At 38.3% G+C, this 10,716-nt stretch overlaps 2 protein-coding genes across 5 annotated transcripts; both read right to left on the bottom strand.

Moving 5' to 3' along the window:
• Positions 1–519: 519 nt before the first annotated feature.
• On the bottom strand, positions 520–4,203 carry LOC104606227 (vesicle-associated membrane protein 724-like). Of its 2 annotated transcripts, none has more exons than XM_088903899.1 (5): positions 3,573–4,203; positions 2,384–2,525; positions 1,880–2,000; positions 1,154–1,216; positions 520–1,049 (listed from the first exon to the last, which is right to left on the bottom strand). In XM_088903899.1, the coding sequence occupies exons 1-5, from the start codon at positions 3,763–3,765 to the stop codon at positions 900–902; spliced, it is 669 nt and encodes a 222-aa protein (XP_088760025.1). In that variant the 5' UTR covers positions 3,766–4,203; the 3' UTR covers positions 520–899. The 2 variants fall into 2 exon arrangements, with proteins under 2 accessions (XP_088760025.1, XP_088760026.1); XM_088903900.1 differs by having other exon boundaries at positions 945–1,082.
• Positions 4,204–5,017: 814 nt separating this feature from the next.
• Positions 5,018–8,606, bottom strand: LOC104606124 (uncharacterized). 3 transcript variants are annotated; one of them, XM_088903898.1, is made up of 5 exons: positions 7,630–8,606; positions 6,653–7,500; positions 6,375–6,565; positions 6,040–6,278; positions 5,018–5,941 (listed from the first exon to the last, which is right to left on the bottom strand). In XM_088903898.1, exons 1-5 carry the CDS (start codon positions 8,245–8,247, stop codon positions 5,213–5,215), a joined length of 2,625 nt encoding a protein of 874 aa, XP_088760024.1. In that variant the 5' UTR covers positions 8,248–8,606; the 3' UTR covers positions 5,018–5,212. The 3 variants fall into 3 exon arrangements, with proteins under 3 accessions (XP_088760024.1, XP_088760023.1, XP_010269484.1); XM_088903897.1 differs by having other exon boundaries at positions 6,653–8,602; XM_010271182.2 differs by having other exon boundaries at positions 6,040–6,275; positions 6,653–8,589.
• Between the last annotated feature and the right edge of the window lie 2,110 nt (positions 8,607–10,716).

The raw sequence follows: 10,716 nt of genomic DNA, 5'->3' as shown, positions 1-10,716 counted from the left end.
AACCATTAAAACATATAATTAGGAATTGTTTTATAAATTGACTTTTTTTAATTTTTTGAAAAATCCATGGATCTACTATTACAAGTAAAAATATCACAAATTTAACAAGAAATCAACATATCAATGCATTTTTACACATCCAAATACATATCATATCGCTAATTTGAAATTTGGCTCTGCAATGAAAGATCTTTTAAAAACAGGAAGCCAGTTGTCATCACAAGATGTATCAGGTTTCACTGTTCACATTATGTAATAAAGGTTCAAAATATCAATACGGGCATATCGGGCGATGTCGATATTTTTTTTTTTACTTATTTATTCTTTTTTTTTCAAAATTAGTTCGGGGGGTTGGTTTAAGGCTCCCTTTGTAGGGGCATATCGGAGAGCTCCTAGAATGATATGTATATCGGATAACTCCTGGAATGATATGTATCAATCGGTATACCTTGAACCTTGCCTATAAATACTTATAAATACTTTAACTCAAACCCTAAGATATGCTGAACATTGATCTTCCATTAAATTTATTATTTGATATTTTAGTGCCGGAGCTAAATATTCTGTACAATTGCACAGTAGTATGTAAAGAAAAAAAAGCAACAAACAAAAAGGAAAACCCAGCATATCGTTTTATTATTTGACCATTAAATAATGTAATACCTAATGAACAACCAAGATATGACTCCACAATTACAATGCTATCCCCGCTCCACACACACACAAAAGAAGAAGAAGAAAACCCCGTAGCTTAACCAATGCTGCAATGCTTCTGATAGAGTTTTGTTAATCAATCACCCTCAAGCTGCTCTTTTTTTCCCTACCCTCTGTTGAGTTCCACTCATTTTGATTGAAGCTTCATATACATAATTGAAACATGTGCATCATCCAAAGAAGTATTAGTTGGTGCAATCGAATCCTTGGCAAACAGAAACCCAGATAATTAGGACCAGAAGCAAGAGTATTCCAAGAACAACCAACTTTATTTTCATGTTTTGGAACCACATTTTCCGCCGAACTTGTGTTCCTACTTTCTCGAATTCTTGGGCCTGTAAATTTCATCCATAATAGCTGTTCAATGCCTGTATAATGCACTATAGTATAAGAAAATTGCGAGATGGTTTACATTTACCAAGTGAAATGGTTAACCCACCTGAGAATGCAGATCTTCTGTTTTGTCCGCAAGAATATCTAGCTTCTCTCCTCTATCAAAAGCCTGAAGAGGAATTCATCAGGTCAATAAATGGCGAATAATTGAAGCAAAATAATGTTGAGGTAGGAAAACCACCATAGCATGATGACAACAAACAGAACTGTATAGACATATTAGAAGAATCTGTCCATAAAAAGAGCCTTCTGCTCAACTAAAACATTTCTATTGTCTAAAAATTATAGCTGATTGAGCCATTAGCTCTATATGGGTAACACAATAATCTCCCTCCCGCACCCCCAATATCCATTTTTCTGACGTTAAGTTGAATTTGAAGTTCTACTGTACAGTAGATTACTTCCCTAACTAAATTTCTTGGATACCTGGTCATCCACCTTAGTTGTAAATTCTTTTGATGGATGATTTAAATTTGTACAGCGTGTGATCAGAGGTAGGGTGGGAAGGGAGAGATGAACATGGGATTGCATCAGGTTCCACAAAGGGCACAGATACAATGTTATTTCAAATAAAGGCTATTACCCAATGCTGGTCCCAGCTATCTGGGGTCTTGAGAGGAGTAGACTGGATATGGTCCTAACTTTCGGCATTTTTTTTTTCACATAAGCCTGTGTTCTCATGCACAACTAATTTCAAATAGTTGTATATATACATAATCAGTAGACGTGTGCATATTAGTTTTAGGACAGTGTAAAATGCCAGTAAATATACCTTGTCTATATTTTCCAGCATAATACTTTTCACTTCTGAAACCTGAGCCTTCACTTTTAAAAGCTTCCCAATCTCTTCAGCATGGTCAATGATATATTGCATGTGCTCTTTCATAACTGGGCTGCAATTTCAGAACCATTTTCCACTGGTAATTATTGTTATACCAAAAAAGAATGGAAGAATATGAAGGGGCTATAAACAAATTTCAAATTTTGAAGCAATTCATTATGTTTGAAATAGGATAGTACCAGACGAAATAGAGAAGATATAGGGAGGATAAAGATGAAATAGAGAAGAAACAGGAAAGGAGAGAAAAAGAAAATAAAAGGGGGTAAGAAAAAGACATTTTCACTTTCCTTTTTATGATTAAAACACTTGAAACTTTGTCCATATTTCAGTTTGGAATCAGGCCAAAACCTAGTTTGAAGCTGAAAACTGAAACAGAGAAACCTTGGGTAAAGATGCAACCTATTCACAAAGGTGGTATCTCTTGAATAAACATACCCAAACTCCTTGTTAAGACTCTTGGCAACGGCTGTATCAGCTTTACCCCCACCATATCTCTTTTTGAAGTCTGCTTTTATGCGTTCAAGAAAAGCTATAGACACCTGTTTCCCAGTGGATTCTTTGGCAACAACACAATATGCTATGACATCCAAAGAGCATCAAGATGTGAGAAGGATGTGGCAGAGAAAGTTCTCCCTGTCAAACTTAATCATCAAGACCACATTAACCTTAACAAACAAAAGATAGAAAAGAAAATATTCTATCATCCTTGCACTGCATACTTAACTCTTTTAACTCTTGAGCACTTGGATTGTAACCACAATATGTGGAAAGGATAATTGCATTAGGTAAATATATGTGCATTATATAGTAGCATTACCCCAAACATGCTTGACGTTCACCTTAAAAAACCAATGGTTTTTGTAGACATATGCTGTGAACATAAAGCCAAAGGCTAGGCAAATTCCCTGTCCATGAATGGAGCAATACGATTTGCACTTTGCAGGTATAAATCAACTGTTATTTTGATCGAACATACCCTCCACAAGGTTTGAATTTGTCCCAGAGAGAAAAAAGTAGAGTCTAAGGAAATTCTCATTCTCATCCTAAGAAACGTCTGAGAACGTTTTTCAAAAGAGAGACCCTGGAAATCAAAGGCTTCACCAGAAAATAAAGCATTTTCAGATTGGTTTCTCCATCTAAGTCTGTTGCTACTTCTTTCATGCTAGTTCTAACAACTCTTCAGGTTCTTTCCCTTATAAAGGAACTCTAACCAGTCAATTACATCAATCAAAACCCTCACCCTCACCAAGGCCAATTCATGCAAGTCTAGAGAAAAACACTCCAATTTATAGACAAAAGGCATGATAATTCCCTATAAGATTAAAAGTTGAAACAATACCAACTACGACAAGAACAGCAATTTTTCTTGTTTCTTTTCTATAAGTATTCAAGTTCATGGCTAAGAAGCATATAAAGTTCTCTGGATCGGTTAGGTCATGAGATAATCCTATTATATCCATTTCAAGTTGTCTAAAAATTCCAACTTAAAATCAACTACGATGGATAGCAAATATCAACCAACCATGATGGAACAACTAGCGTCACTAAACCCTATATCTACTAAAAAATAAAGAAAAAGTGAAGGAAAGAAAAGATCTGCAGAAGCAAGCGGTGGAATGAATACCGTAGCCGTCTTCGACGAGGAAGTTGAAGGTGTGGTGATCGCAGTTGTAGGTGAACTTGTTGTTGGAGGAGGGGAGCTTCTGAAGGCACTGGGACGCGATGGCAGGGAAGTTGCCAGTGAACTCAGTGTACTCAGCCAAGATCATCGTCCCTCGAGCCACGAAGCTGTAGATAAACGATTCCTGCTGGCTCATTTTCGAGTGGGCCGAGAAATCGAGGAGGAAACAATACCAACTCACCGCCGGACAACTCTTCTTCACTGGAGAAACCTTCTCTTCCTCCTCCTACTCGGTAAATCAAGTAATCAACATTTCTATTTTCTCAGAAAACTCTAGAAGTTGCTGGGTTGGTTTCTGAAATTCGGCGGGTCTCGCTTTAATCCAAAAAAAGGGGGAGAAGCAATGCCTTTATTTACAGAGCAAGCAAGGTAACCAAATTACAGAGCATCTATTCAGACAAGTCTAAGTGAGATTTGATTGAGAGAGAGAGAGAGAGAGAGAGAGAGAGAGAGAGAGAGAGAGAGAGAGAGAGAAGATACAGGGATGGAGTGTAGTGATGGGTTTGAGAAAATTCATTCATATATTCTGCTCTGCTCTCTCAGCGCCAGAACGCAAATGGCCAAGAATGGCGGTGAACCTTCTTTTACGTGGCCCGGTCCAAGGGCTTAAAATCTCAGCAATCGGATCGGATCGAATCGGATATATGGTACATCCAAATCATAGACGGATCGAATTCGGATTGCCCAGTCAACAAGAACTGAAGAACAAACAGTTATTACCTTTATAAATCCAAAACCCTTTGATTTATGATATCGCTGTTGAATTCCTTACGAAGCTTCTGCTTCCATGGGGGAATTCTCAATGCAAAAATCATAAAGGTGATGCGATGTCACTGTTAAACAGGGCGATTGCCCATGTTCCTTTGCTGTGTTCTTGTTCTTTCTGGTTATTTGCAGGCATCCTTTTCGCTCGATGTTGCACTATATTTTCTGGTAATTGAGTCTGTTGGTGGGGTTGTGACAAGGTTGATCCCTGCAACACTCTGCTTTTGAGTCTCCGTCCAATAAGTTTCAAACAAGAGACTGTGTTGATTCTGTGCTCAATTTTGATTTGTTTAGAGGGGTTTTGCTTTTCAACGTAGGATAAGAGGTTTGATGTTGATGCAATCATGCACGCGCTACAGTGAGTGCTAAGAAGGCAGAGGACAAGGCTTCAAACAGGGAAGAGTGGAATTATAGTACAAATGATGTCTGCAGTCTTAATCAGGAAGGGATTGAGATGATGGTGAAAGAAGCAGCAGTCTTTGCAGAGGAAGACAAGAACGTTAAGGAGAGGATTGATCGATGTCGAGAATAGGTAGGAGTTTACGACATCAACAGCATCACCATTGACAGAGAGAGAGAGAGAGAGAGAGAGAGAGAGAGAGAGAGATGATGTGAAGCAGATATTTTAATTTCAAATCAATCTGGTTGAAGATGATATTAGTAGCTACATCAACAGTCACAATGTTTGCTTGATTGAAAATGTAGACACATGAACAGTTGGATGAAAGCAATTGAATACCCAGAAAAAAGGTAAAAAACAGAGATCTCATACAAAAAGTCTATACATTTATAATTATAAACCTACAGATTGATCTTATCTATCGGAAAGGAGCCACAGAGTTTTGACCACTTGGGGTCTTCAAGCTTCTAAGCTCATTACAGACTTCATTTAACATACCCAGGAAGTCTCCCACAATCATAAAAATCTCAAGTGGATTAGCTTCATGTTTGCCCACATCTCCATGAAAATATTCTGTGATGTCTCTCACATGTGATAGGACTCGATCTTCATCTTCCTGTAACTCTTTGATACTCTTCTCTGCATGATTCAGGAAAGATCTCATAGAGTGAACGAAATTCTCACTTTGAGCATCCATAGACAAATCCTTGTGTATTAGATGTTGCAGCTTGATCGTTCCATCTGATAGGGTTGTGATTGAGCTCGCCAGCACATCCCAGTCTATGGTGGCTGTCTTCTTCACATTGCAGAGTTCAGCACTCATGCCTGAAACAAGATCTAAGCCCATTCTTCTGTAATCTTCTTCCCTTTCATCAATAGTTTTGTTCTTAACTTTTGGATGACTCTTCTTTGTAGTGATCTCAAATTCTCTAATTCCTTCTGAACGACTCATTTCTTGGACAACAAAATGGAGTAATGTGGTCTTCCCATCAGTTCCTTTCACATCTGCAAGCTTAAGGAGGGCATCTAGTTTGAATGCTTTGGCACCCCCCCTGATTGTTCCAACATTCATCCTGTTTCCTGTTTTAAGTACAGCTTCAAGTAATATCAGAAATAGCTGGCTTGATCTGAGTTCCTTGCAGGCTTCCTGAAAAAAAAAAAAAAACACCGGAGGAACTCAAATGGCAGCCATGCCAAATGACTGGTTCAAAATTAAAATAGCTTTGCAGTATTAGATTTTGTTACCTCTAGAATCTCAAAGGACTTTCTGAGATGAACCGCCTCATCTTCAAAAGTTTCTCTATAGAGCATGGCCTCAATCCTCCGAAAACCGAAGGGTATTCCAAGCATCATCTTCACAAATCTCTCTGCTGGCCCCAGTTCATTGACATCTCCTTGATAGTTTGAGAGCTTGGCCTCTTCTTCTTTGGTTGGTACCATTTTCAATAGTGCCTCTAGTTGCTGTAAGCACAATCCATCCCCTGCTTTTATCCACCGAAAATATCAAATAATTGGCACAAACAGAATGATTAATGCAATGTTATTTGTTTCTAGTGACTTTTACGATCTAGGTACGATACCTTGCACAAGTGCATAACAAACTTGCTCAATAGTTGCATTCAAGGTTTTCAATAGTATGGTGATGTTCTGCAATCTCTTAGGCTCAAGGATGTGCCTACTTGGGGATGAAATCTTGCTCATACCTTCATCATTCTTAATTGAACTTTGGAAATTGTACCCAAAGAGTGATTCAATCATTTCCTCATCTAATCTGTTTCATTGCCCCACAAGATGGTTCAGTCTAAATAGAAAATATATTGACATAGAAAGAAAATGACAAAAAACAGTGTTAGCTTACTCGAATGAGCTTGTTCTCAGCTTGTCCCACACCATGGAACGATCTGGGGCAGCTCTTACTTTATCCCAGTGAAGTGGTTTTAGTTTTGGCAATGGCTCTCCATTCTTTCCAATTGGTGTAGATCGAGGAAGTACACATTGTGGGGGTGGCGGTGGTTGGCCCTTTTGAAATGGAGTTGGCAAGAGAGGTGGCAAAGGTGGGAATGGTGGGGGAGGAATACTTCCATTACTACCCAATTGGATTATTGAAGACTGAATTGGTGTAGGAATAGGAGAAGAAGTCCCATATTCAGTTGGGCCTTGATTCGATCCTGAAGATGAATCTGAATGCCGAGGTGAATCCAGAAAAATAGGTGGTGGTGGTGGAGGAGGAGGAGGAGGAGGAGGAGGAGTTGGTGGTGGTGGTGGAGGTGGAAGTAAATCTTGCAGACAATTGAAAGAAGGGGATATTGATGTTCTTTGCTTGATTTCAATTGGAGATTCAGGAGAAGAGTGCAAATTTGAATATAGAGGTGGTTCTAGATCCGGTGTCAAGGGAGGAGTTGGTGAGTGGGGCAGCGTAGGTTCTCTTAAACAGTGGTTGGGTGGATCACTCAGACCACCTTCTGAAGCATTGGATAGCCTTACATTTGATGAATATGAATCACAAAACGAGTGAAATGATTCATCATCAAGAGACAGGAGTTCAGGATGAATACTTCCATAGGTAGATGAAGATTTACTACTACTCTTGATTGGTTCTACACGTGCGTGGACAGAAAGAATTTCCTCAGCAGAAGAGCAATTCACATAATCACATTCTGCATTCGTCGATTTTCTGCATGATCCATCTACCTCATCTGACAAAGACTTCAATAGTTCTTGTTTGGTTGATATGGCCAAAGTTTCACAAGTGTGATTTATACATGATGCTTCTAGCTTTGAAACTGGAGCTAATGAATCTAAATAAGAAAGATCTGGGCCTGGAATAGAACTTACCTTGATTATTGAATTTGGGGAATTCTCAAATTTTGATCTCCTTCTAGATACCATTCTGCTTGCATGTCCCCTTTGACAACATGTTTTCAATTTCTGCAAGGCCAAGATGAGCCCAAGAACAAATAGAACCAACGTTGCTCCAATGGATGCAAGAATTGCTATAACAATTCTTCTTTTAACTCTTTTATTCCCATTCCCATATTGAGCCTTGTTAGGTGGCTGGGCCGGACTTGGATGAAGTGATGGATGATGATGATGAGAGTGTACAGGAACTGGAGCTTCAGCTTCAATTGATGATGCTGGAGAAGGTGCTGAGAACCCATGTTCAACGTGATCATGTTTTGGACTTCTTAAGTGGACATTGTTTAGTCCACGCAATAATCTGAACTTCTCTAAGATCAAAGCCGTCATCTCTTCATTCTCATCATTTCCTGAGACCTTTCTAATCTTAATCTGGGTTTCTGAACTATCTTCCACCCAGTAGAACTCTTTCATGCCACGTTCAACAGAATTATTTACTGTACTCAATGAAGCACCTGACATCAAAATCTGGTAGTTGAGAAATGAAATGAGTACAAAGATGAAGAGGATCGCACAAAAGATCTGACTATAACCCATGTTCTTCAGCTAAAAATCATCAAGAGATCAATAAACTCTCTGCTTACAACTCTGCTTCATCATTTTGTTTCTTTTTCTGAAGAAATTTACTATTTTTGTACTGGGGTGGTGAGGGTTGATGTAATGGAGAAGATCTAATACAAAGTCTTTAATGTTACTCCAAGTAACCCCTGAACCAGGTAGTTGCAGTGGTACTGGGCCTTCTTTACTCCTTTGGCTCATGCATTCTGATCTCTTCTTAACCTCACAAGTCTTTCCTCCAAAATACGGTTATTTCTTTAAGGAAAAAGCTCCTCACTTTTTACCTAGGCTTTCTTAAACTTGGCTCTCTTTTATATTTCTGTTAAGAGGAAAAGCTGAACATATGCTTTTCTGCTACTCAACACCCATCTCCAGAACAATTTCTGAAATTCTAGTGTTCATTTGGCTGTCCAAGAAAACCTCAGCTTAACACTTGGATTCATGAGTGTAACAGTTGAATAACGCTAATGGATATAAAAGTAATCAAATAATGTAATAAAATTGTCTCAATCACTGACGGTGTAAGTTTTCTCCAACCCCCCCCACCTATCATTAAGACGTAGAGATGGGGGGAAGTGGTCCATCACTTTCTCATTAGCACATAAAAGTCTTGTCTAAGCCGAGTATAGAATGTTGATTTTGAAGTATCAGAGGATGTAGACTGGATTAGTTGCTTGTCTCTTTCCCACCCTTCATGGCTTAATTCATGCAATAAACCATAAACAATGGCTTACACCTTTCATTTTCCAGATTATCATGGGCACAGCAGTTTGGTAGCTTGTGTCTTCTGGTGTTATCTCACCTAATCTCACACACACACACACAGAGCATAAAGCAGATCTATCTATAATGTTCCTTATTGTCTGGACATGGGTATTGTTTGGAAGTTGGAATACCATGATATAGAACATACAGAAGATCTAAATTATTGGTTTTGGCATGACTTGGGTGGGTTGTCCCCTATTTTTTTATGTAAGACAGAAACTTGTGTTCCTCCTTCCTCTATAGATTAATGAAAATCTAAATAGAAAAGAAAAAAAGAAGTCAGCCCCACTTTGAGTAGTCTTTACAATTCTTTGAAGTAGTTCATTCCAACTAGGTTCTATCAACAGGCTGACTTGGTCTAATCCCGTGACTTCTGCTGGCAGAGGAATCCCTATCTAGCTCAGCTGGACAACACATTCATCCAGCTTGACAAATAATGCCCCATCTTATAAGGCTAATATATATATATATATATATATATTTTTATATGTTTGGTTTAATAGAAAACAAGAGAGATTCCATAGCTTTCTGTTCCTCTCTTATTTCCCATCAAACCAAACACAACCCAAAGTTGATGAATTGCCTTTTTCCCACGACTAATTAAGGAGCTGTTTGTGCATGATTTTGTTTTGATTCATGCATATATGCAAATACCCCACCCCCCTAAATCCATTATTTTATCTTTAATGATTTTGGGCACATCCAATTTCTGATAAAGGGGTACAATGGCTATGAATTTTGTCTTTTCACTACGAACATGAATATGTCGAGATCAATATTCTTTTCCACCCTACTAGCAATGCAAAATGATGGTGACATATGCGAAAAAGTTGGGATGCAACTTTTTGGATGGGTTGGGCCCTGGGTCGGTTTGAGACCAAACCAAGCTAGATCCTGAACTGGGCTTGGGCTATTGGGCAAGCCAAGTCCAAGTTTTCAACCCAATCGGTGTAAAGGCATAGGTCGAGTTAGGTTGGGCTCGGGCTTAGCCTTGGGAAAAGCCCATGGGCCATTTAAGGTTGCCGCCTCTGTTTTTTCTATTGTCAGATTTGTATAAATGAGATTACCAAACGTGAAGTACGCTGGTAGGTTGCCATATTTTCAGGGTTCCGTGAGTTTGTACTCTCTCTCTCTCTACAAAACAAATTTTGAGTAGAGATATTGTATGATTTATGAAAGATATTTTGGATAAGTGAAATGCATTAAGTTTGTACAATTAACGTATGAGTCATAAAACTTATAGGTTAATATTTTGAGAAAAAGAAATCAATAAAAGACAGATTAAAGAGAAAAAGAAAGAAACTTTACTCACAGGGTTCACCCATAAATTTATGGTCCTGATTTGTACCATGCATGTATAGCCACATAATCAGCAATCTCTGAATATTCTTTGGCAGTGTCTTTTAATTTGTACAATATTATATCCATGTGTAAATATTTTGATTCTACATGTAATGGAACTGTAATTGAGCCAGCTCATCTTATGGCTCAGTTCATGAAGACTTCAATGGATTAGGAAGTGTGGTTTTGATAATCCTCCTAGATGGTTAGCAAACTGTGGTGTTTTTTTTTTTTTTTTGATTAATCCTTTAATATAGTATTCTTTTGATCATTCATCAAAATTAAAAGAGTGAAATGCAGAAAACTATCTGTACTTGGGGAGTTCAGATCTGCGCCCCACAA

The sequence above is a fragment of the Nelumbo nucifera genome, chromosome 4 (assembly GCF_055504915.1).
Source record: "Nelumbo nucifera cultivar China Antique chromosome 4, China Antique-T2T, whole genome shotgun sequence".
Classification (NCBI taxonomy): Eukaryota; Viridiplantae; Streptophyta; class Magnoliopsida; order Proteales; family Nelumbonaceae; genus Nelumbo; species Nelumbo nucifera.
The sequence above is the reverse complement of the archived record's forward strand: the minus strand, read 5'-3'. Positions and strand labels throughout refer to the sequence as shown.

Coding starts and splice junctions, on each gene's coding strand:
- LOC104606227 (XM_088903899.1), bottom strand. CDS start 3,765: ATGAGCCAGCAGGAATCGTTTATCTACAGCTTCGTGGCTCGAGGGACG. Junction 1,217..1,879: donor TGCTGGAAAATATAGACAAG/GTATATTTACTG, acceptor ATTCCTCTTCAG/GCTTTTGATAGAGGAGAGAA. Junction 1,050..1,153: donor CAGAAGATCTGCATTCTCAG/GTGGGTTAACCA, acceptor TGAAATTTACAG/GCCCAAGAATTCGAGAAAGT.
- LOC104606124 (XM_088903897.1), bottom strand. CDS start 8,247: ATGGGTTATAGTCAGATCTTTTGTGCGATCCTCTTCATCTTTGTACTC. Junction 6,279..6,374: donor TTGTTATGCACTTGTGCAAG/GTATCGTACCTA, acceptor GGTGGATAAAAG/CAGGGGATGGATTGTGCTTA. Junction 5,942..6,039: donor AGTCCTTTGAGATTCTAGAG/GTAACAAAATCT, acceptor TTTTTTTTTCAG/GAAGCCTGCAAGGAACTCAG.